The sequence below is a fragment of the Cyprinus carpio genome, chromosome A19 (genome assembly GCF_018340385.1).
Source record: "Cyprinus carpio isolate SPL01 chromosome A19, ASM1834038v1, whole genome shotgun sequence".
Taxonomy (NCBI): domain Eukaryota; kingdom Metazoa; phylum Chordata; class Actinopteri; order Cypriniformes; family Cyprinidae; genus Cyprinus; species Cyprinus carpio.
Window position 1 is genome coordinate 22,469,486 of NC_056590.1, and position 27,308 is coordinate 22,496,793.

At 38.2% G+C, this 27,308-nt stretch overlaps 1 protein-coding gene across 1 annotated transcript in view; it reads right to left on the reverse strand.

Annotated features, from left to right (window-relative positions):
- Positions 1–27,308, reverse strand: part of LOC109112264 (CUB and sushi domain-containing protein 3-like) — a 369,075-nt gene that overhangs the window by 22,398 nt on the left and 319,369 nt on the right. Inside the window, 8 exon segments of the mRNA XM_042777094.1 lie at positions 292–465; positions 2,146–2,319; positions 4,409–4,588; positions 6,519–6,695; positions 9,580–9,762; positions 21,544–21,717; positions 22,774–22,959; positions 23,719–23,892. Coding sequence (XP_042633028.1) covers positions 292–465; positions 2,146–2,319; positions 4,409–4,588; positions 6,519–6,695; positions 9,580–9,762; positions 21,544–21,717; positions 22,774–22,959; positions 23,719–23,892 — 1,422 coding nt within the window.

Genomic DNA, 27,308 nt, shown 5'->3' on the forward strand with positions numbered 1-27,308 from the left:
AAATCAGATATAGTAAAAAAAAAAAAAAAAATCCAGATCTTCAGTGTAAATGCAGCCTAAATCATGGGCTAATTTGCATTTTTGGGTAAACTATCCCTTTAAGTAGCCATAATTGCTTCTCAATATGCTAAGAGTTGGACGCAGTGGTCAGCTTCAGCTGGCTGATTATTCAGTTTTAGCATTATTAGGTTTTTAAAAAACAAACATACAACAATTATTATGACAGTCTGTTTGAATGGGAATTTAACATATGGCTTAAACATGCAAACTGTGTCAGTATAATTGATTTACCTATACAGTGAGGCTGGGATCCACTCCAGGTGCCATCAGCCTGGCAAATGCGTGTAGTACTGCCTACTGGGATATAGGGAGCCATGCAGCTAAATGACACCTCGGACTGGTAGATGAAACTGCGGCCTTCCCTCGAGCCAAAAGCAGGGATTCCAGGATCTCCACAGAACTTAGCTATTATCACAGAGAACATAAAGAAACACATTCAGCAAAATTATTCTCAAATGGTTAGGCATAAATGATGCTAAAAGCTTTGTCGTTATAAAACAAAGTGCATGCTTTATTATGTTGTCCTTAATATTTACCACTTTTCAGAAAGAAAGAAAAAGTGTATAAAATATTGAAATTGTGAACACAGACATGTGTGGAATATTCAAAGGCTGTTTGAAATGTAATGATTTACAATCTAAAGTATACATTGTATATTGCCTACCATTGGTTCATTCATCACACTCGAAATGGAAGGTTGAAACAAGCAGACTGCATTGTGGGATATTGTATCATGCTGTGTGCTCTGATGTATGTATACTGCACACTTTGGCAAATGTATTAGGTCATGCATGTGCATAGAGTCTTTTATTCTGATCAAGGCCGCACAATGAAAAATACAGTAAAAAATAATATTGTGAAATATTTTCGCAATTTAAAATAACATTAAAATAACAATTATAATTATCATGTGACAATGAAGACTGGAGTAATGACAGCTTTGCCATCACAGGAATAAATTACATTTTAAAATATATTAAAATAGATTAAATAACATGCATAACATTTATTCCTGTGATGGCTAAGCTGAATTTTCAGAAGCCATTACTCCAGTCTTCAGTGTCCCATGATCCTTCAAAAATCTTTCTAATATGCTGATTTGGTGCTCATGAAACCTTTCTTAATATCAATGGTTTTTTTCAACAGCATTTATGAAATATTTTTTAACATTATAGACAATGTCAATTTCCAATCAATTTCATGCATCCTTGCTGAATAAAAAAAGCATACTGACCCCAAACTTTAAATGGTAGCATACATATTATATACTGCAGGAATAGTAAGAATAGTCTGCTATTATGCTATTCTGAACATAGCCACATAATACTGGGTGAAGTCCTAAGCCCTGTGGTAAACGTTATCCATGGCCCTGCCACTGTCAGGCAAACAACAGGTCTCTGGAGGGAAAATCAATCACATGGTTGACGTCATCAGCTGTCTGATCCATCATAAATATGCTGGTCAGACTACTGTGCTTGAGATCTAACACTACAAACTCGACTTTTCTTGATGAATTATAGATATGCTGTCAGGATATAAAATAAAAGTGGAAAAGAAAGAGAAGGAAAAAAAATCAGTAGCCTGACAAAGTCAGAGGTATGCTTTCTATCTCGAGCAAAATGTTTTTTTTTTTTTTTTTTTTTTTAACATTGGCTGCTTTTGTTCCATGTGAGGGATAAAACAAGGGTACCTTTGTGACAACTAGGCTTTTTAAACTTTAAATGCTCATACCATGTCTGGAGGTTCTTCGTCTTAGTCATCATACAGCATTGTGCTGAAACAGACTGACATCCCACCATGCTAAGCCCACCTTGTCTGGTGTCCTAAACAAATATTGCTGCATAATCCAGCAGATCTAATTGAAAAAGAAATTTTGACCTATATGTTCTCATTCAGTGATGATCCAAATCAATCAATCATTGTCTAAACATGACTTCATTGCCAAAATCAAGTAGATAAGTTGCAGACATAAGGCAAGGTGTGAACTTTCTGCTGCTTTTTTGGGAAATGTTGGCATGCACAGGGTTGCAAACAGGGAGGAAGCAGTCAGTTTGATTAATATTAATAGAGCAGTACAGTACTCACGCAAGCACTGGGGCACCTCACCACTCCATGTACCATTGCCCACACAGGTGAGAATGGCAGGGAAAGAGAGCTCATATCCTGGGGAGCAGCTGTAACTCACGCTAGTGCCCCACTCAAAGTCACGTCCCTCCAGGAGGCCGTTTGAGATTGGCAGAGGAGTTGCGCAGGTAACGGCTAAAGGAATAAGTGAAACAGAGTAGAGTTAAGCTTATACTTAAGAATGCCATGTTTAATACAATTACAACATAACCAACATAAAAATTCTACTTTAAATAAGTACATTTGTCTTGATTTCCAGTAAAAATGAGTAAACGCTCTTAAAATAATTGAAACAGTCTAAATTATGTTACTTCTTAGATTACATAGACATAAATTTATTATGAATAATCTTAGTTAATACGTAAGCTGTTAACAGATTTATTAATATACGAATATAAGACAACAATATGTGTAAAAAAGTGTAGCAGTAACTATAATGGTACTAGCAGGTTCAGTTAGGTAGAGAGACTAATTGCTTCTGCTAACACTACTGAAGTCACTGAATGCTATATCTGTCTTAGAGGCCCCATCTTTTCCAATAACATCCCGCACAACTCTGTGAGGTAAGTCCTCTTCCCTGGTTATTAGTCCTCAGGTATCACATGAGCCCTTAAAATCAATCACACTCTACCAGACAGGAAGCCAATGCCTTGCTCAAATGGGCACTCACGATGACACATGCCCCCACTTATGGTGCAACACCCCAATACAATGCTCTCTCTCTCACACACACACACACACACACACACACACACACACACACACACACACACACACACACAAACACACACACACACTTTATACCATAGTAAAGTTCTAGCCAGACGGTGATTACTGCCTGCAAAAACTATGCTTCGACTGTTTCTTTATGAGCTAATAGTGTTGTCTTAGCTCAACTCATGTTGATAGAACCGATAAACTTCTAACAAAGCCCACTGTTGTATTATTAAAGAGAATCAGTGTTGGCATCCTTTAAAGAGGCCTGGACCAGACTAGAGTTCCTAAGCTTATAAATATTTCACATATACCATCTAAAACTGCAGGAAAGAGTCAGAAAGGACACGCACACACTCAATGTCAGGATCCTTCCCACACCCGAAGCATTTGACAGGTGGGAGTGCTTCTTTTTTGAGTCAACTCTCTTTGGCATGCATATTAACGGCTCTGTGAGACAGAATATCAGTTCAGACCGAGGATATGAAGTTTAAGGCTCCTCAGATATGTATGCACAACATGTCCTTTAACAGACAGGAGGAGGCCACTGCCTTCTGGAATAAATGAGACATCTGTGTCTATCTAAATGAGCTTAGCAAAATGGCATTCGATGCCAGGGCACTGGTGAGGATCACAAATGCATCGTCCAATCCTGGAATTCAATTTCATATCGCTTTATATATTCCATACCAGTTCATCTCCTGGCAGTAGGAAGATCACAGGAGTCATTTGTGAAATTAATTACGAGAAATGCAAGGGCTCATAGGTCAAAGCTGATTATAATAACGGGGACAACAGAGCCCTTAAGGGGTGAAAGCTCAGTCTACAAATGTGTTCCCGTCATTTGTCCAACAGCATGACTGGTTGATAAAACATGAATGTTTACCATTCATTGTAGCACAATTGCACAAGAAAAGATGACCTACAAGGGTGGATAAACATTCCTCCTCTTGTTAGCTCTACATTTCAAACAAGACATCCATCACAATGGCGAAGACACAAAGCTGGAAGACCTCAACTCACTCTGGGTGAAGCATCTGTGCATGTAACGCTCAGGGCAGTCGGGGCCAGATGTGCAAATATATCAGTGAGCGAATAATATTTTAAGTCTTGCTTTGTGACCAACAAAGCTATTTGGCTTTACTAGTCAGAGAAAATGCTAGAGTAATGTGTTAATCTTGGGATGATGAAGCCTATGGAAGAAATGGGAAATTAGGTAACACTTTACAATAAGGTTAAATTTTAAATTGATGCATGAAGCATCATTAACCTAAATTAATAAATACTGTAAATGTTAGTTTGTAAATATATATGATTGTTTAATGTTAATCCATATTTGCTCATAGTCCATTTAAATTTTTTTACAATTTCTTTACCTTAATAAATTAAGGATGACTTTAACTTAATACTTTACCTTATGTAAACAAATTGAACCTTATTGTAAAATGTTACCACAATTTATATGTACTGTTAATTTTAAATGTTCAATGATGTTTAAATCAAGTTTCACCTTTACAGAAAGGCACGGGGGCATTCCAGGTACCGTTTCCGGTGCATGTGATGGTGGAGAAACTCTCGGTTTCCATCATGTAGCCAGGCTGGCACACAAAAGTGATGTTTTGTCCAATGGTAAAGTCCTCACCATATCTCAGCCCATTTGCTGGCACTCCGGGGTCTCCGCAGTTGATCACTGAAATGTAAAGATCATAGTTATGATGCTTATAGGCCAAAATTAACTACTGTGTTGAGTATGATGTGCTAACAGTCTCTATTTGAGCTAAAAGTCTGGTCAATTTACAATCTGCCAAACAACAGCAGTGTAGATCTTTATTCAGAATCTAATACAACTCTTCAGATTGCAATCATAGCTTTTTGTAGCAAACTGATAGAAACAAACCATGGGGAGCCACGTTCACAAATCATCTTTAACAACTCATTTACGCTACAACAATCTTTAGAACCCCTGGCTTTTTATTTCAAATGATAGATCTTGTTATTATGTAAAGAAATCAATAGCAGCATGCAACACGGCTCCAGTCCCACCAGTGTCCCCGAGGTGCAACTTCAAATCAATTCCACAGATCTTTTACAATTATCATTCTTTCCAATGGATAAATAAGAGGAGGTCGGATTGGAATGATGTGAGAAAGAATGCGGCGCCACTGGAATTCAGATGAAACAAATTTGTAGTTTTGCACTTTGCTGGGGCTGACAAAACCTCGTTCGAACAGTGCATTTATTTAATTATTTCCCAGACCCAACATCTTAATTTCCTCTATTGATTTATGTTGGAACATTACTTATTTGTCACCCTTGAGTTGCCAAACGTTTTGTATCTTTTGGAAAAGGATGCAAAATGATGTTTCGTAAAATCCATCAGCAGCCTTGCACATAAACATGTCAGTTGATGGTGAGAAATGGCTAACGCTAAATGCTAATGTGACTCCTCCCTTGGACACAGCCATGTATCAACACTTTTGCTCCTTTCAATAAACACATGTAGTGCTGCATCAATCAGAGCTGGTATGGTGCACCGCCCATATAATTCCAGTCAGTGGTATGCAGGGAATACACCCACGTTTAAGGGTGAACATTTGAGAGCATTAAGGGATGTGATTATGGATGAGAATGCCAACTTACCTAGACATTACGCAGGCTAAGCTGTTTTATTGTGTTGTGTGACTATTCATCATTTCTCAAACAACTACTATGAGAAGAGTTTTTAATCAACTACTGTAGATATATGAGCGTTCCATCAAAAATTGAACTGAAATAAATTCAGTTGATTGATACAAAGCTTGATCCGTATGCTAACCATGAGCAAAAAACAACAATGGAACTGCTTAATATCATCAAATAGTCCATTTAACCTAAGAGACATGTACATATCAATCATTATAGATTCAAAGACCAGACTGTAAAACACAGTACAATGCTACAGTAAAACATGTTAATTGGTTAACTGCAAGTTACCCTACCATACACAGTTAAAAAAGAAAAATCATTATGGACATGCCATTTATGAAGAACACTGATTCATTATGTATTTTTCTACAGTACCATCTGTTTCATTATGGTGGTTGTCAGTACATTTGCACTGTGGTAAAATATACAGATACCATTATGTCCATGGCAGGACATGAAATAATTGATTTACGCATCTAACAGAGCCAGAAGAGGAACCATTCTGACCTTTACATCTTCCTCCGTTTTGACAAAAGAACATCTTTGAGCTACCACGGAGAAACCGAATCCTGCAGTCCCACTCATTCTGACCCAATTCTTCCACGAAATGGACTGAAAACTTTCTAACCTTCTGTATTCAAAGGAGCTACAGTTACTCTCTCGGTGATGCCTGAATTAAACGTTCATAAAGATGGTACCCTGAACACTCAGCAAGAGGACTGTTCTCTATCAGTCAAGGTCTTCTACCATGACGATACATTTTTAGTACAGCTTTACACAAATGAATCCCACAAGCACATCTTTCATATCACCTCATTACAACTTGCAATGAAGCACTGCTGAGGCCATTTCGGTTTATTCAAAGACAAACAACACTTAATTTCTATTTAAAACTCAACAAATACCCTGCTGTATCTCACTTGTTTCAGACTTACATGTACAGTTGGGTGCAGTGCCAGACCAGGTGCCGTTAGCTTGGCATTGTCGTGTGGTGGAGCCGCTTAGCAGGTAGCCATCCATACAGGAATAGATGACCGAATGTGAGAAGGTGGTGCCGTCCAGTCGATATACCCGTCCATTACTGGGAGTCCCAGGGTTACCACACTGCACAGCTGTAGTATTTTAAAAAACAAAAATGCATGAAGAGTTATTGCCAGTTGACACTTAACATCCTTGAGTGAAATAACATGTCACATTATTTAGTAATTTCATTAGGGATCACAGGAGATAGCTTGGGGGTGTCAGTGTTTCTTTTGTCTGCTTTTATTTTGTATCTCAAGGTTTCTTGTTGTCTCTGGTCTCAACTTGTTCCAGTTGTTCACACATGTATCTCATTTCCCTATTTTCCTTTGTGTACTATATTGTGACAAGTCATTCTGACCCAGAAACACAAATATCTTTATGTAGGTTACTGAAGGAAAAAGCAAAGTCTTGGATTTCTGATGATATTATTATTATGTTTTAAACATAATAAGAAATGTTACTTGAGCATATTAGAATCATTTCTGAAGGATCGTGTGACAATCAATACGGGAGTAATAAATGCTTAAAATTCAGCTTTGTCATCACAGGAATAAATTTGATTTTAAATATATTAATAAAAAACAGTAATTTTAAATTGTAATAATATTTCACAATATTGCTGTTTTTACTGTATTGATCAAATAAATGCAAACTTGGCGAGCAGATCTTACCGACCTCAAACATTTGAACAGTAGTGTACATTAATTACAACACTAACAAAATGTTAAGTACAATAAATAATGCATGTGCACTCTCACTTTCACAAATCATGGTTCTGCATAAATGGCTTTTGCAACTTAAAATGATCACATATACCCCTAGTGTCTTGTCCAGCCTTGTATCTTTGTCATGTTCCTTAGTCTTAGATGGCACACACACAGTCCATTCGCTGACCATCCGATGCATATCGCTCACAAAACTGTCTAAGTAGGTGGTTCTTGGCAAGAATAAGTGGCAGTGGGGACAAGACCATATGCTGTTCAGTCAAAGGTCTGGCTAAATGAGACTATATGCTTTTTAATTAGTAATCCAAATACTCTGCCATGCAGTACTTAATATATGAATCTGATTACAAATTTTGAAAGGTAGTCATTATCTGTTAAACAGTATATTCCTTTTTTGAGTAGCTTCCCCCAAACTGCATTTGATATATCTTAAGATTATGGACATCTGATAGGAAGACAGTGAAGGACTAAAGGAAGAGATCATTAGAGAGACATCTTTTACCATGTAATGACTATGATATGGGACAGTGGCTATAACAGAATGATGTATTAGCGTCTGCAAGGCTTAAAAGAGTGGGGATGAAGTTTGAAGATATGGTATGACAGGCCTGTAGATCATACCCGGAGAATGGCACCAAGACCGAGGAAATGAAAGGACAAAAAAGAGAGCTCTTTATTTCCACAGAGATGCTGGTTGAGTGAATTAACTGGCTGAAAACCTATTAATCCACCAAGCCAAAGTGCTTTTTTTGGTTGAATGCAATGGAAGAGCTCAGGCTTCCTTTCAGGATGGAATCATCTCTCTATGCAGCTGTTAAAAAGACAGCACTTGAGGTACACCTCCATGACGGTGAGCACTCTCTTTGTCTTGTGATGACATGCTGACCATTGTGATTCCCACAGGGCTTGACATTTTGCAGCATGGGGGACGGATTATAGCGTGACGCCTTCCCCCTCAATTTCTCACTGTTCCTGTATCCCTGTGCCAATTGCCGTCTCTCAAAAATGATTCCCCCACAATGGCTTGGGTCATGTCAACTATATGTTCAGTGGGAGGTGGGAGCCCTGGGAGAAACACCATTAGTCAGGTCTTGGAGCAAGAAAACAAGATGGTGCATCATGTTTCTGTAGAAAACACTGACTGCTTGTGTCTGGAAGTGGCTAGTCATCATTCATTTGTCCTGTAAACCTTACAGCCTCGGGGAAAATGTGGGTTTATTACGTGGTGTGGGACAACTGTACAACTGTAATGGCATACAGGAAAGTAGGACCAAATAAAACATCAGGTAACAATGTGGACTGTGATATATTATTTAGCGGGTAGTTGATTTTATTGTTTGTCACTGATAAATTACTTTTGGAACTATTTTATGGTATAATAAAGACAACACTAGCTTCCAGGGGGTTGGATGCAATATCATTATTAAAATGAACAGGAAGAGCTTCTGCTCAGCACTTAGTAGTGCTACTAAAGAAATAAGGCAATGCTTGTTAAAAGGGATAAAAAAGCTCCACTGTTAGACCAACAATAATGAGAAGAGGAAAAACTGTATTTTATGAAGAAGAAAAAAGAAAAGAAAACAGTATTTATGTGGAAAGCATGATACATTTTTTTTTATAGGAACAGAAAGTTCAAAAGAACAGTATTTACATGACATAGAAATAAATATTCATAAATATCTGCACTGTGATTTTTGATCAGTTTAATGCATTCTTGTTGAATATAAGTATAATAAAAAAAAAGTAATAAAATAAAAAAACATACTGACCCAACACTTCTGATGAGAGTGTATATATAATTATTTATTTTTATTTAGTATATCTTAATTAATCTAAATTTAGATTTCATCTGAATACAGTGGCTACTTTTGAATGGCCATCCAATGCAAAAAAATTAAATGAAAAAAGCATGGTCAAAATATGGGCAAAAAGATGTTTGGAACCAGATGGTTTAGTTATGGGATCTACCTGCAGGGGTTAACATGGGCATGCTAACATGCTAAATCAAAAACTGATTTCATCACATGCAAAATGACAGTCAGTTAAAAATATCGGCTTTGATGACAAAATCTTATTTTTGTTTGCACAAAGCATTAGATCAGCCACTGACTTATTAAAACAAACTACTGACAAAGTAGCTTAGGGGTGAAATGTCCTACTTCTGCATTCATCTAGCCAAGTAAAAGAGAATATGGGAGATGGGCAGTTTCAGAGATGCTGTATCATGCCAGCTGCTGCAGGCGCTTACGTTTGCAGGAGGGCTGATTACCGGACCATGTGCCATTGGGGAAGCACATCCTTTCTGCAGAGCCAAAAAGCTCGTATCCCACCGAGCAGCTGAAGTGCACTTTACTGCGTATCCGAAAGTCACTCTCTTCTCTACTGCCGTGGGATGGTGTGCCTGGGTCACCGCATGTCCCTGATGAATCACCTTGAAAGACAGAGTGAGGAATAAAAAAGACAATAGAGATTGAAAAGAGGTGAGGGTCATTCCAATTTTATCGTAAATTTTCATGTCTCCATTGTATATGGCTTAAAATATTGGATAAAATATTAAACTCATGCTTTTATAAATGGACACTAGATTATTTAGTATTCTTTTATGACAATAGCACCTTTAAGTGACAATAGCACCTTTAATTTGTTACCAATTTTTCCCCTCTGTCCTCAATTTTACTTTCCTTCCCGTTAGTCTTTTAAAAGTCGTTTAACAATTCATGAATGACATCATCCTTAAGGAACACAGTTTTGGTGGGAAAACATCAGCACAAACATTAGTATGTTTAAGTAATGAAGATGATGAATTTTGTGCATTTGTTGGTCTGTTTCACTCTAAAACATTCCATCTTGTTTGATCAAATTGTGGGAAAAAATTAACTTGAATGAAATGAAGTTTTTATGTAGTTTATTTCTTGTCACTGTGCAAATAAAAAGTTATAATTAAAGTACCTGAGGCTGACGAGTATATTTGTGTAAGTCTCTTTTATAGAAATACTTTCCTTAACACACAAGCATATTCATCTGACTGTAGAAATAGCAAAATATGAGGCAGAAAAAAAAGAAAGCAAGAATTTGCGTCAAGTGTAAAGAAACAAACCATTTTAACCTATTTCTTTTGTCAAATGAATAAAAAAGGATGACTTATCCTGTGCCTGTTTTCCAGCCCCTCTCATGATGTAATCTGGGAGGAGGACATCTTTTTTTTTTTCATGCACTCAAGGCTTTGCTACAGCTCTCTGCAAATTGATATTCCTGATTGATTCCTGCTGCTTCCATATATCTGAGCTCAGGGCCCTGCAGCCTTGCACCTCTCCTGAACCTGAGCTCCATTCATCATCAGCACACAAACGCACACAATCACACACCTGCACATGCACATTTATGCTCACTCAGGGCTTATGAATAATCTAGACACAACAAAAAATACAGAAAGTGATCGGTTGTGCTTGTGTCACGTCGCATAGAAGTTTCATGTTCAGCGTTTTTAGACAAATAATATATATATATATATATATATACACCTAAATTTATATAGCAAAAAGTGCAGTATTCCGTTGTATTGCATATACATTCACCTAAAGGATTATTAGGACCACCATACTAATACTGTGTTTGACCCCCTTTCGCCTTCAGAACTGCCTTAATTCTATGTGGCATTGATTCAACAAGGTGCTGAAAGCATTCTTTAGAAATGTTGGCCCATATTGATAGGATAGCATCTTGCAGTTGATGGAGATTTGTGCGATGCACATCCAGGGCACGAAGCTCCCGTTCCACCACATCCCAAAGATGCTCTATTGGGTTGAGATCTGGTGACTGTGGGGGCCATTTTAGTACAGTGAACTCATTGTCATGTTCAAGAAAACCAATTTGAAATGATTCAAGCTTTGTGACATGGTGCATTATCCTGCTGGAAGTAGCCATCAGAGGATGGGTACATGGTGGTCATAAAGGGATGGACATGTTCAGAAACAATGCTCAGGTAGGCCGTGGCATTTAAACGATGCCCAATTGGCACTAAGGGGCCTAACGTGTGCCAAGAAAACATCCTCCACACCATTACACCACCACCACCAGCCTGCACAGTGGTAACAAGGCATAATGGATCCATGTTCTCATTCTGTTTACGCCAAATTCTGACTCTACCATCTGAATGCATCAACAGAAATCGAGACTCATCAGACCAGGCAACATTTTTTTCCAGTCTTCAACTGTCCAATTTTGGTGAGCTTGTGCAAATTGTAACCTCTTTTTCCTATTTGTAGTGGAGATGAGTGGTACCTGGTGGGGTCTTCTGCTGTTGTAGCCCATCCGCCTCAAGGTTGTGAGTGTTGTGGCTTCACAAATGCTTTGCTGCATACCTCGGTTGTAACGAGTGGTTATTTCAGTCAAAGTTGCTCTTCTATCAGCTTGAATCAGTCGGCCCATTCTCCTCTGACCTCTAGCATCAACAAGGCATTTTCACCAACAGGACTGCCGCATACTGGATGTTTTTCCCTTTTCACGCCATTCTTTGTAAACCCTAGAAATGGTTGTGCGTGAAAATCCCAGTAAATGAGCAGATTGTGAAATACTCAGACCGACCCGTCTGGCACCAACAACCACGGCATGCTCAAAACTGCTTAAATCACCTTTCTTTCCCATTCTGACATTCAGCTTGGAGTTCAGGAGATTGTCTTGACCAGGACCACACCCCTAAATGCATTGAAGCAACTGCCATGTGATTGGTTAATTAGATAATTGCATTAATGAGAAATTGAACAGGTCCTCCCAAAAAACCTGTAAAAGAGCAAATAAATATAACATATAATTGAATAAGCCAAATACAAGTCTTCATGATCGATCTCTCTCTCTCTCTCTCTCTCTCCTCTCTCTCACACACACACACACACACACACACACACACGAATACACCTGTTTACTGTACACCCACAAAATTTGACTGTTTGCATTTCTAGTACAAACCTTTTTCCTTAGCTCAAGTATGCAAACCTCTTTGCCACATGCACTGGAAAATGTATTACACTGAAAGTTAAATTTTCAAATGAAAATGGCAACATGATTGTTTTATAAAGTATGCGTTCATATGTGCTTCATTTCCACTGAAGGAAACACCTGTGTGAACGCAGAGAAAACTTAAGATACAGTAGATGGGGAACTGATTGATATTTTGTAAACTGTACTTATGACAAAGAACAAAACTGCACAGATGCAGATATTATGACTATATAGCCCCCCTAAAATTGGCCTAGCGTCGCCCATGTTGTGGTCAGTATTTTTAAAAATGAATACTATCATTCAGCAAGGTGCATTAAATAGAACAAAATTGACTACTAAAAATTACTACTTCAAATAAATGCTTTTCTTGTGAACCTTTTATTGTTTTCACAAAGATATTAAGCTTCACAACTGTGTTTAACATTGATAATAACAGAAATGTTTCTTGAGCAGCAAATCAGCATTGTTAAAATGATTTCTGAAGTATTATGTGACACAGAAGACTTGGACTGGAGTAATGGCTTTTGAAAATTCAGCTTTGCATCACAGGAATAATTTAAAATGTAAACATATTAAAATAGAAATCTAATTTGATTGTAATAATATTTCACAGCATTACTCTTTTTATTGTAACACTTCTTATTGGATCGATAAATGTACAGATCATATGTGACTACACAATACTTTACAGAAAGCTTACAACCTGGGCTAACTTTTGCCTTAACAAAACTGTGCAACTTTATATACAGATATTGCTACAAATTAACTAATATCCACTACATGTGAACTTCATGTCCCACATAAAGACCTTACAAACATTTGGTGCAACTGCAACCCTACCCAGCACCCTAAAGGTAAAAACTGCCGTCTCATATCAGACCAAAACCAGCCTATGTCAACGAAACCTGCCAGCTCAATAAACAAGTGATGATTTATTTAAGAACAGGCAGTTGTATGAAAAAAAAAAAACCTTCTGATTTAATACATCAGTGTGTCTGGAGAGTTCGGTAGGCAGGGCTAGTGCTAGTGGCTATCTGGCCCAGGGGACAGATTAAAATAGCTGTTATTAAAGGACTGAAGGCTGTTCCTCTTACTTATTAATGTGTCAGTAGGCTGCTTGAACAGGCTCTTCTGCTGAAGGGCCAGTTGTTGACCCTTGCATAACTGGCTGGTTTTTATCCTTAAGACTCTGTTGTAAATCGCATACATGTGCCATACACCACACAGCGGGGACTCAAGCGCCAGACAGACAAGATGCATGCTGACGTGAACTTGAAGTTAAGTGAGGAGGATGGATTTCCTCTCAGAGAACAAGCACACAGAGGGGTCTGTTTCTCAGGGTGTGATTAAGGAACGGGCACCCCACCGGTAATGCTTAGGTGAACTTTCTTAGAGTACCGCCATGTGCAGAGATGCGTTGTGACAGCGACATGTACTTTTCTTGGGGCGTGATACAGCAGGGCGCCTCATATTGGTCTTTCTGGGGCAGAGCAAGTAGTACATTTCCTGGGAGGTCTATGCGTGTTTGTATGTCACTGCGGAACAAGGTGTGTGCTTTTATGTCATCTTGCATCTTTGTCTTTCTTGCTGGTGGAAGAGGACGATAGGAGCGAGAGCTGGGAGGTGTGGGTGTTTGGTCTCCCAAGAGTGTGTTTTGTCAGGGAGAGAGTGCTGACCAAGCATAACACTTCAAGGGCAGACGGAGGGGACTGCTGTATTAGCCGTCCCGCTGGAACTCTTCCACTTATCTGCAGTGCCAGCCCTGAGACCACCGTAGACATGAGAGGAGAGGGTATACGTCCATTTGCATGTCACAAATTGATGTACAGCCACTTCTGATCAAAGAAGTCACCGCAAACATGCAGTTCACACTTTGAGGCAACACTGCTGACAGGATTACGTCAGATACAAACTGACGCAATATTAAATGTCATATTTCTGCATACACACAAAACTTGAGTGAAAGAGAAGTGGGAAACTAAACATGGATTATTGATCAGTGGCATCTTTGGTGGCTTTTAGCAGTCGGGTTTGATTTTTCACTTCGGGTCAAATATGCTTTTGGACAACAGATATGGGTCAGATACAAAACAGCTGGAGGGATGGAGCTGTAGCCTAGCAATTAAAGAGATAGATCACCCAACAATGGAATTTTGTCATTATTTAGTCACCACCATGTTGTTCCAAACCTGTATGACAGACTTTCTTCGGTGGAACATAAAAAGATGTTTTTTGTCCATACAATGGAAGTCAGTGTGGTCCGATATTTTGAACTACCTTGACCTTCACTGAATGGACATAAACAGCTGAAACAGCCTTCAAAACATTCATGCAGGACACACAGATGCAACATCCCATTCCTTCTACCCAGGCTCATTGGAAATACACGCCTCTATCTACTGTACGTTTCAGCAAAACTCAAAAAACGCACCTAGAGGTATGAATCACTGCAGTTTCCAGTTGAAATGAACACTAGAGGCAGTAAAACTCTGATGACTTCAGTTCACTTCAATGGGTTGCATTCCTCTCATAATTCCCTGTCCTCATTCTACAATTTCACTTAAAAAAGGCAAAAGTTCCCTTTGGAAAAAGGAATTGATTGATTATATTAGCATCCATGCTAACAAGTCGATTCAGTTCTACCTCAATAGTCAGGAGTATGTTATAGCTGAAACAGGACACTTTTCTACTTTTAAAATGTTTTATTTTATTTGCTCTTATCTTAGTTTTAAAGGTACACTCTGTACTTGTTGCACTAGCTGGTATAGCAATTGACTTGAACTCATCCTGACACTGACTGTAATAGAAATGACTATAGTATATAGTATATAGTATAGTACCAATTCCATTAGAAATGAATACAAACTCTCTATTTGCAGTGAGCAATTACTAGTTTACTATATGAATGAAAGTGTTATCAGCATAAAAGAGTAGTACTGTATTCAGTTGGTCATGTGATCTCAAAGTCAACACCATCGAGGCAGCCCAGCACTATTAAAATAAATATTATTACTTATAAGTTATATAATAACTTATTAAGTTATTCATTGCATTTAATACTTTTAAATTCAAATCTATAAAATTTAAAACTCAGAAATTCAAAAGAAATATAAAAATATTTATAGGCCAGGACTAGCTACTTGTCCAAACCACAAGCAGAAGGAGAAGTAGAAGAACTAATTGGAAGGTTTTTTTTTTTTTTTTTTTTTTTGCAATTCTATTTGGGTTCCTTTAGGGAGATAGTAATGACACATTTCACCTTTAAGAAAAGCAGAATCCCTGCGGTCTGAGCTAGCAGCTGCTCTGTCTCAATCAGTGTGCAGTCAGCTCGCTCTATCTGCAGTCAAGCAGTGCCAGAAAGCTCAAGCAGAGCTGGGAAGTTAAGTCTTGAGATAGGCTCACTGCTAGAGGCTGCTCCTTTAGCTGCAGCCTTCACATACTTACAGCCACTCTAATTGGACCACAGGAAGTTCAGGTGTGAGCAGGAAGAGAACAGAAGATGTTCCCACCAGGTGGACACTAAAGCCCTCACTGATGCAGCCCAGTATATGTGCTAATTGGGTAGCAGGCTGTTTCAGGGGCAAAGAGTAAATGGTTGTTTGTTGATTTTAAGAGGGTTCGATCATGTCATAACTTCAGGAGGCTTTACCTCAGAGAACTCTCTCTGGAAGCAGGCAATTAGAAGAGGCCGGCAACAAGGTCAAAGGCTTGTAACAGCTTCGGTTTGGATTCTTATTAAAACAAAAGGTTGTAAAACAGCATGGGACATCACTTACCCGATCTCAAGAGCTGCTCGTGCAACAGATGCACACACAAAAATATCATCTCAGTTCTTTCTAACAGTCTGCAGTCCCCTGCGTGAGCGCATATTCGCGTACAAACGCCTTCAGCACAGCACACACAAAAAGGATGAAGTTGCGCTGCTATGATTTTGTGCCATGAAACCCAGAAAACCCTGGAGGCAGAAGAACAGTACCAGGAAGGAGAATAAAGCCTCCGAGGACCAAGAGGAAGAGAGATTTCTTTTTCTGTCTAGCTGTTGTTCTCTCTCTGCCTCCTCCTTTCTGGGTCGTGGATCTCTGTACAGGATTGGAGCATATACAGTGGGATTGGAAAGAGACAATGTCTGCATTCATGCTTTATGGGTCACAGACACTTAATGCAGGTTTAATTGATAAACAGTGGGTGTTTAAAAATATGCAAAGTGCATCTGAGAGTCACATTTACTGTGAACACAATTTTTTCAAATCTGTTCTTTAATTAACTTAGTACGCTATCAAATTACATCTTGGTTATTTTAGTGTTTCATGCTGTATGCTAAAAAAAAACAAGAACAAGTCAATAGGCAATCTTTAGTAAAAATCAAAAGTAAAATTAAACATAAAGGTACTCTAATAGCAACATAATGTATATAATGTAGGAATATACAAAGTAGGCTATGCAATAATGTTGAGCAGAGTTTGACTTTTGTCAATGTACCTTCAGTCCTCATTTAAAACAAAAATACTCTGTGATATGACAAAATCATAACAATATCAATGTCACAATTTGATGTTTAATCTACACTGCCATTTAGGGGTGGTAAGATTTTTAATGGTTTTGAAATAAGTCTCAGCAAGGCTGCATTTATTTAATCAAAGATACAGTAAAAACAGTAAAATTGTGAAATGTTATTACAATTTTTATAACTTAATATAATTTTAGATAATATTATATTTGTAATTTTTTGCTGTGATGGCAAAGCTGAATTGTAAGGAGCCATTACATTCTTAAGTGTCCCTTCAGAAAACATTAAAATATGCTGATTTGCTGAAGAAACATTTCTTATTATTATAAATGTTCAAATTAATATTTATAATATTTTTTGTGGACATGTGATATATTTTTTTTAGGATTAAGTCATCTTACCCACACAATTTACCACAAGCCCATTTATTTATACAATGGACTAATTTCTAGCTTGAAAAAAATGGCACATTAAAGGGATAGTTCACCCAAAAATCAAAATTATGTCATTAATGACTCACCCTCATGTCGTTCCAAACCCGTGAGACCTCCGTTCATCTTCGGAACACAGTATAAGATATTTTAGATTTAATCCGAGAGCTTTCTGTCCCTCCATTGAGAATGTATGTACGGTATACTGTCCACGTCCAGAAAGGTAATAAAAACATCTTCAAAGTAGTCCATGTGACATCAGAGGGTCCGTTAGAATTTTTTGAAGCATCGAAAATACATTTTGGTCCAAAAATATCAAAAACTATGACTTTATTCAGCATTGACTTCTCTCCCGGGTCTGTTATGAGCGCGTTCACAGCACATCTGGTTCGCGAACGAATCACTCGATGTAACCGGATCTTCTTGAACCAGTTCACCAAATCGAACTGAATCGTTTGAAACGGTTCGCGTCAACAATAAGCATTAATCCACAAATGACTTAAGCTGTTAACTTTTTTAACATGGCTGACACTCCCTCTGAGTTCAAATAAACCAATATCCCGGAGTAATTCATTTACTCAAACAGTACACTGACTGAACCGAGCCAGATAACAAACGAAACATCGACTCGTTCTCGAGTCAAGAACCGTTTCTGTCGGACGCGTCCGATTCGAGAACCGAGGAGCTGATGATACTGCGCATGCGTGATTCAGACTGACACACAGAAACGCGTCTGAAACCGAACTGGTTCTTTTGGTGATTGATTCTGAACTGATTCTGTGCTAATGTTATGAGCGCGGGTAAAACCGAAGGCTCTGAATCAAGGGCAATCATCGCCAATGAAGTCATTACGTCGAGCGCAAAAAAACTGGTGAACCGTTTTCGGCAACCGGTTTATTTAATCAAAAGACCGGTTCGCGGAGAAGAGTTCGTTATCTGGCTCGGTTCAGTCAGTGTACTGTTTGAGTAAACCAATTACTCACTCGAGAACGAGTCAATGTTTCGTTCGTTATCTGGCTCGGTTCAGTCAGTGTACTGTTTGAGTAAATGAATTACTCCGGGATATTGATTTATTTGAACTCAGAGGGAGTGTCAGCCATGTTAAAAAAGTTAACAGCTTAAGTCATTTGTGGATTAATGCTTATTGTTGACGCGAACCGTTTCAAACGATTCAGTTCAATTTGGTGAACTGGTTCAAGAAGATCCGGTTACATCGAGTGATTCGTTCGCGAACCGGATGTGCTGTGAACGCGCTCATAACAGACCCGGGAGAGAAGTCAATGCTGAATAAAGTCGTAGTTTTTGATATTTTTGGACCAAAATGTATTTTCGATGCTTCAAAAAATTCTAACGGACCCTCTGATGTCACATGGACTACTTTGAAGATGTTTATATTACCTTTCTGGACATGGACAGTATACCGTACATACATTCTCAATGGAGGGACAGAAAGCTCTCGGACTAAATCTAAAATATCTTATACTGTGTTCCGAAGATGAACGGAGGTCTCACGGGTTTGGAACGACATGAGGGTGAGTCATTAATGACATAATTTTGATTTTTGGGTGAACTATCCCTTTAAGTGTTTATACATGAACAATAATTCTGATGGCTGAATTTAAAACACAAGGACACTACAATCAACCAAACCAATCAAAGTTCAGTTTACAGGCTTATACAAAAAGCAGCACAACCTTCAACACAATTTTTAATAATTCAAGAGCCACTTCTCAATACCAAGAGCATACAATATATTTTTCATTTTTCACTGCAAAGTCAGTGGTTCGGTGCACAAAATCTTTTTTTTTTTGAAGGGCACAATCATACGCATACCATTCTAGGCAGCGGGAGGGACTTGTTGAGCTCACTGAACCAAAGAACGTGGTTTAAAAGCATTCAAAATGCCAGTGACTGAGCCGTTCTCTCACTGTACGCCTTTGTTGTGTGTTTATATTTAATTCCCTTTAAAGTCCCCAAGCACAATGTGACAGCGTGGTAGAATAAGAGTTAGGTGAGGCACTGGACACAGGGGTCCTTGAGTCGCAATAATTTTATGTGACAAAGGCTCAGCTGCCGCTAGCACAGCGAGTTCAGAAATATTTGAAGTGGCCTTGCAGAGCGTTTCGTGTGTGGATAGCGTATGGCTTATGTGAAATTTCTTTAAGCCAAATTTTGTGCTAAAAAAAAAAATCATTCTGTATGTGTGGGTGTAGGAACCCTCATGTGGAGCCCTTTCAGGTTCCCCTCTGGATGTTTCCCAGTTAGAACATGCCTTTCCATTCCATTTACAGAATGAACAATGGAAGTGAGACGGTGGGCCATTGTGTTGTGTTTGTTATTAAATATGCATGTTCGGTCTGGTCTCTGCAGCTCATCTTGATTCTGAGAATCCCCTGTTCCTGTTGTAAAGACTACACAACATAAACAGACATGGACTCCTGCAGTTGTGTCTGTGTATTTGTCTATCCCCAAAGCCATCTGCATGTAATCGCAATAAAAAGCACAGAAAATGTATATATATATATAAAAAAAAAAAAACATCACAGCAATCCCACAGATTAATTATACACCTCACAGATGTCGGACGCAGGAGTAAGGCGGTGCCCCACCAGCCGATTATTCAGCCGTAAACATAATTTACATAGTCATCGGACAATCATAGGGAGTCTTGGCCGCGTCTCTCAGCGGGTGAGGGTTAACAGCCCCGGTGACTCAAACCTCTGCTGAGTTAATGGTTCTGCCACTGTGCTGGATTCTCACGGCCTTGCTGGGTGTCCAATGAGTTTCTTCTCACACGGAAGAACTGATGAGCTTTATTTGAAGACATTTTGCTGCTTGGAAATCATCCAAACTTTTATCCCACCAATTGTTAACTGTGATTGTGAAACCGAGCTATTTTCTGAGGTTCTCCTAGACTTAAATGACTAATAAAATGACTAATTAAATAAAAAGCAGAGGCAGAACAGACTGTGTTTATGGAAAGTAAATCTATTTCTAACTCAAGCTGTGCATAAACATATACTCTCAATAGCAAGCCCTGAAGGAATAAATACACCCATGCATTCAGAGAGGAAAGATACTAACAAATCGCATGCTAATTCAGTCTATTACAAGTCTGTTTGTGCAGTATTCCTGTTTAGCAAGCTCCACATGAGGGGGAATTAGAATAGGACCCCCTTGAAAATGAGATGGTGTATCTCAAAGGGTTTATCCTCAAGAATAAATTTGTTGCAAATAGAAAGAAATGTTTTGACAGAATGTGGCCAGACTTCAGCAAAAACAGTCACACAGCAGTAGTGTTTTATTTCCTGTATGAATCAGTTTTTAAACAAGAATACTCAAGAAGGTTTCCTCAAGTGTCTTGGAGACATTGCCAAAGTTCTTCTGGATTTAGACTGTCTCAGTTTTTTTTTTCTTTTTCTGATTCTTCATGTCATTCCAGATGAACTGGATGATGCTGAGATCAGATCTCTGTGATCAGATCACTGGCTGTCGTCAGACTCATTGTGCATACAAAAAACTCACTGGATTATTACAATTAATGGCAAAAGCAATGTTTGGAAATGTAAACTGATATTTCCTGCTGACACACCACAGCAAAAGATAGAAATAACTGTCTTAAAACCATTTTTTTTTGGTGTTGGTGAAAATACTAATGGAATAAGACTTTTGAACAGTACTGTATAAAGTACAGATAGAGTCACTGAAAGATCCCCATCACTAATACATAGACTGACATTCTGCCTGGAACACAGACAAAAGCGAGTGATACAAACAGAAACAACACCCAGAGTTGGACTGTATATCAAGACTCTTGGAACACTGCCCAGCCAGTCAAATTGGCTGAGGACTAAAAGAGGACTAGAAATAACTGTAGTAAAATATCAAGTAAATCACATTCCAAACACAAAACTGACAACTATTTTGCAGATTTTTTTGCTTTGGCAGAGAAAATATTTACTAAAGAAGCCAAAACATGAAGTGTTGCAAACAAAGGCAACGGACTGATCCAAAACTTATTATGAAATATCAGAAATCTTGGAATATTGCCTTCCCAATCAAATTAGTTGACTGCAAATAACTGTAGGGCCTAGTTAGGATTAAGAGGGCCCTCATATCGGTCCGCAAACACAGAACCTGATGGCTTTTTCATCTGAGTGATGTCAACAACAGAGAAATAACAATACCCAAAATCTCTTCTAAGGCAGCATGTAATGGCTCTTAGCATCTTTAATTGCACAGAAAGCGTTGATGGATGCGTGTGTGTCCGTCCTACCTGAGCAAAAGGGCATGGGTGCGCTCCAATGGCCCTTGAGCTGGCAGGTTCGTGAGGACTCGCCCTTCAGTTGCCGGCCACCCGTGCAGCTATAGCGCACCGTGGCGCCAAAGGTGAATTTGTCCCCACTCAGCACTCCATTGGGAGGAGATCCAGGATGTCCGCAGTCCACCACTATCCAATACACATGCAGAACAGTGCGAACACGGTTACTGGATCGGCAAACACTCCTTCAATACACATTCACAAGCTGAATATGATTAAACTAAAACATAAAAGACTTGAAACAAAGCTGCTCTTTTAAATATATAATCACTGTAGTTGACCTCGATGATTATGGTGCTAATTCCTCTTCCCTTCACTATGATCAGCACTTTCTGAAAGTTTGCCTCTTTCCTGGAGCTTAGACCTCACTGCTTGAGCAACACTACTAGAATTAGAATATCATTAATTCTATTTAAAATTAATATCAAAGAATGTAATACTCTGTATAAAGACAATGGATATAATTTATGTTTATTTTAAGATATAAAAATTTGATGTAATAATATAGTCTCATTCACTATTAACTGTGTATATGTGTATTTGTATATCAACAGAAAAGTTGTTCACAAACAGGTGTGAGCACACATAAATATAAATAAAGCATTGAACAAAGTGTGGCAATCTCATAACCACTTGAGAAAAAATAAACACCTTTCATATAGACCTAGACTGCAAGCAGACGTCAGCATTTTTATGGAGAACATACCCCAGATTTTATTGTAGGGTCACTTTGGTATTCAAAGAGCCCAGCAACTGGTGTTAGGATCAAACATGTAAAACTACAGGGAAGATTATGCAGACACACAAAGCAGAATTGACGACTGGGCGAAAGGGCATCTCTGACAGCAGGGAGTCTTGTCAGGGCTAAATGTAAGCTCAGGCCCCGTCGACTTCGCAGCTGCTGCAAAACGCGTATCACCGAGCTGTACACAGGCTAAAGATGTGCCGCATTTCAACTTTCACATAATAAATCGGGGATCAGATAAAAAAGAAAAAAAAAGAAAAGACATTGCTAATTAATCTGCCACAAAAATCTGTGTTCCACCTGTCCCTCAATTACAACCACTGATCTTAAGCAGCAGGAAGAGGGTTGTGCAACTAATTCCCCTCAATTACAGGATGGAATAGTTAATTAGCACCAAAATGCCACTGCCAAATTTTCATTGAAAGATGCCAGACACATACCGATACACTCGGGCAGTGGTTTGTCCCACTGACCCGTGGGCTGGCAGGTGAGGACCGGAGAGCCAAACAGGTAATAGCCAGGGTTGCAGTCATAGAACACCACCGTGCCAAAGGTGAAGTTTCCATGCTCGATCTTACTCTGCCTGATAGAGTTGGCTGGAATCCCAGGATCAGAGCAATTGACAACTGAATAAAGAAAAGAAAGGAAGAGGACAGAAACAGAGACATGTGTTATTTGGCAGAAGCACTAATCAAGTGACTGCGGTGGAAACAAGTAGGTCAGATGCTCTATGCATGCAATGCATGCAGAATGAGAATTTGCCATTTTTAGTATGTGTCACAGACATCCACATCCAAAAATACTGTTAAGACACGATAAAAATGTCTGTAAAAACGTGACTAAGGACTAATCTAGACTAATTTCTTTTTTAAATTTTAACAGAAATGTATAAATATATTTTTTTAAAAATTTAACAACATAATATTGAAATATATATCTTATATAAATATATAAAATGATATATTAAATTTATAAAAATAATATAAATAAATGAATACATACAATATAACTTATTTTTTAATATAATTTTGCTCAAACTGTTAGTATCATGTATCATACAGTTACTGTACATGCCATACTAAGTGAGAGCACACATGCAGAATGAATTATCACAGAACGTGCAGTCTTTATCAAACTAAATATATATCGACATAACATTTTAGTATAACAGCTGTATAACACTGTTTCCTTACCAGTCATCATCAATGACATTTTTGTTAGTGTACATTCAGCCACCAAACCCCACAATTGGCAGCCATTTAGCAACATCACAACAGCCGCTACCCTCTTCCTTAAACACAGAGTGCACTGCGGTGCTTTAATTTTGTCAGGTGGTGGATCAGGCAAAGCTCCGTGTGAATAAAAGACTTAACTTTTCTCCCCACCTTTACATGTTGGTGGTGGCTGGCTCCACTGTCGGTTGGCCTGACACTGGGCCCGAGAAGGGCCCTCCATCACGTATCCCATGTTGCAGGAGAAGCTCACCACATCATTCAGGTTGAAGCCATTGCCTACGGTACGCCCATAGATTGGGCTCCCTGGGTGCCCGCAGCTGATGGCTAGAGATGAGAAGAGTGAGATGTTTTAATATGGCATAAGCACCAAGTTATAAAATAAATTGTGTGTAGCACTGTGGGATGAGTTCTCCCTGGAAGCTGTTTTCTCACAACAGGTATGTATGAAATGACGGAAACATTTTTAGAGTGTGATTAAATTATGGCAGATAATACAAGTGCCCTTTATATTGATTGGTCACTGCGGGAAATTAGTTCATTTTCCCTCTGTAATTTCTAATCATTTATTTGGTAAGTTGCCAACTCAAAAGCTATAAATCAGATTCGTGTTCTCCTTGCTAAAAAGGCAATTCAAAACCAGCACTACAGTTTAAATATCAATGAATAGAAATGAAGGCAGGGTTTATTCACTGTCATTTTAAGTGGGACACAATCACATGTACACATTTATCTGGACCTCTACCACTCAACATATTAACAACATAATTTCTTTAAATGTAGGACTCAATGATAAAGATGTCCCACTGACCCAACGGCCAGTCAGTGTGAGATTTTTGGGCTAGTTACTGAAAATTTTACATATAATGATTATTGCAAATCCATTTCTTAATGCCTTGAAAACCTAAATTTTTGGCATCTTACCAATGTTTGGTAAAAATGTGTTAAAATAAAAAGCAGTACTGTTTTTCATCTTATGCCATAAGAAAAAAAAACTATTTTAAATAAATACTGTTCTTTTAACTTTATATTTAGTAATAAAGAACCCCCCCCCCAAGTGTCAAGCATTAATCAGCACAACTGTTTTCAGCATTAATATTAATAACAATAAATATTTCTTAGCATCAAATCAGCATATAAGAATGATTTCTACTCCAAACGTTTAAATGGTATAGCATAAAAAATCCTTAAAAGAAATTAAGACATTTTGTGCTGGTGTGTCATTTAATAGCTCTATGTGTGAAGGGAACATTAGTCCAATAAAATCCCACTGTTCTAATAGCAATGGGCAACACGATACGATTTGCGCTCAACTGCAGGCATTTGCTGGCTGAATGAAGCAGTACATGCTGTAAACAGAAGATTCACACTCAATGCCTTCGGGTGAGAGCTGTCACTCTGATGTTCAGTTTAGACATTCAAATCCTATCGTTTATCAGAGTAGGCTACATACAGACAGCAATGTAAATCAATCTAACAACATGCTGCCTTTTAATTACATGCAAGGTTGAGGTTACTTCATTTATATGGGGAAAGTATTAGACCTAAACTGTCTATCAGTATCAGATATAGCTGACGTTAGCAGTGCAAGATGTTGTTATCTACTGTGTATTGTGAATACACTTGTAAGCCAAAAATGACAGGCCAGTCCTCAAGTGTCTCATTGTAGGTCTCCACAATATGTGCTTATTAACTCCAGAGTCTAACTCCAGAAGGGCTCTTATTTAATTAAAGTGAAATTTCTTACGCTGATATGACATATTTAGAGGTATATTTGCTTTTGTAATAGCTCTTCCAGGCTACAGTATATTTTGTTCCTCACTACGCGTCTTTTCTGCACTCATAAAAAGCCACCGTTCATTTGCATAATCACAGTTGTAATTTGTTTCTCTTTGCACGGAGGCAATTTCCCTTTCATTTAAAGACTCTCCGTAGCCCAAATTTCCAACCAAATCACTGTATACTTAAATAGCTGAAAATGTACCCACACATTTCCCTCTTTTTAATGTCCTACAAACTGTGATTTTAGCTTGTAGTGCAAAGCTTGTGAAATGTAGATAGCATAGATGTGACAAAACCTTTTACGCTTAAAGACCCCCAGAAATCTCTTGAAAAGCATGGTTTTCTTTCCTGTGAGGACATATTTCCTACTAAAATAGGAAGTGAGGGTCTTTAAAAAGCCTTTAATGTACATTGCAGTCGAGAACTTACAACTTGTAAATTTCTAATCAAAGGTAGGTGGTCTTAGTTAAAGGGGACTATCTAATTCTAGAAAGCATCTAATTGGAAAAAATTGTGGATACTCTTGAGTGCAGGATCAATCATCTCTCTCTCTCTCTCTCTCTCTCTCTATATATATATATATATACAGTATATTATGCTAAAGAATGTATTTTGTGAAAACTGATTGCAAACATTTAAGAGTACACAAGCAAATAGACTCCCAAACTAAAAGAACTGCAACAAACTCCAATATTTATTTATTTCATGGGGTTTTTAAATCGAGTAAACGATTAATACATCAAGTATGTCAGCTGCTATTGGTTAGATCCATTGAGGACTGGTGCAACTTGTCTGGCATTAAAATTGTCTTTCTTCCTTTTTGCTTACTTCCACTCCAGAAAGTGAGAGATGATTTGTAGATGCAAAACAGCTCTGTGATTGTTTCAGATGCAATGTTTAAGTACTGTATTGCAGAAGCAACAATCACCATCATCAAAATAGACATCTCAGTAGCACTGTTTTCACTGTAATTTACTGCTATTCTCCAAAAGATAATTCAGGAGATGCCACATGAATGAAAGCTGAATCAAATCAAATCAAATGACAGTCAAATATTACCAAAGTGGTTCTTAAACAGTTTTGCAGAGGACCCAGATATTATCTCAAGCCAGACCCATTTTTAAACCACCACTTGAAACCTACCAACTTTAAACTATTTGCTGATTTTGTACATAATGATACTGTATCACAAGGCTTTCAGGACATAAAAATATAGGATCAGCCTTGACAATTCATCAATACCCTTGTCTCTTGAAGGAATAGTTCATCCAAAAATGCAAATTACAAAATTTCTTTAATAATCTAAATCTCTTTAATAAAATGGAAGATAATGTGAATAAATCCTGCAGCTTTTGGTGAGAGTTACTTCACTCATTTCTTTGCAGCTCCTTTTTATCAGCTAATTTCATTTAAATGTTCTTCAAACAAATAAACTCCCCCATTGAAGTGAGGCAGACTTGCTGCAATGCGTGTCTGATAAATGTCGGCTGTGAGCGTGGACCCAGTGTGTCACTGTGCAGTGGGAGATGACAGTGACAGCACATTTTTTAAAATATAAATAGCTCCCTAAATAAAGAGGGCTGTTAAGGTGGATTCTTTAAATGCCAGTGCCATTTAAGAAGAAGAAACAGAGCTCTGAGGAGAGTCTGTATCATGATGTCATGTCCCCTTATTCTTGTTTACAATAGAGTTACTCTCTGTGTCCCAGATATAGTAGTAGTTAAAGGTGCTGTATGTAAGATTTTTACTCTACTAAAGCATAAAAATACCATACTATGTTTGCAGATATTTAAGAAACATGCTAAGTTAACATACTTGTTTAGCTGAAAAACAATGCTACAGACAGTTATTCTCCTTTGAAAATGTGCGTTCCGGGCCGCAGCATATTTCATTATTGGTTTGTGAAGCCCGCCCACTGCCAGATTACACAAAATTATATCTCCACCACCCTTTGCCACCAG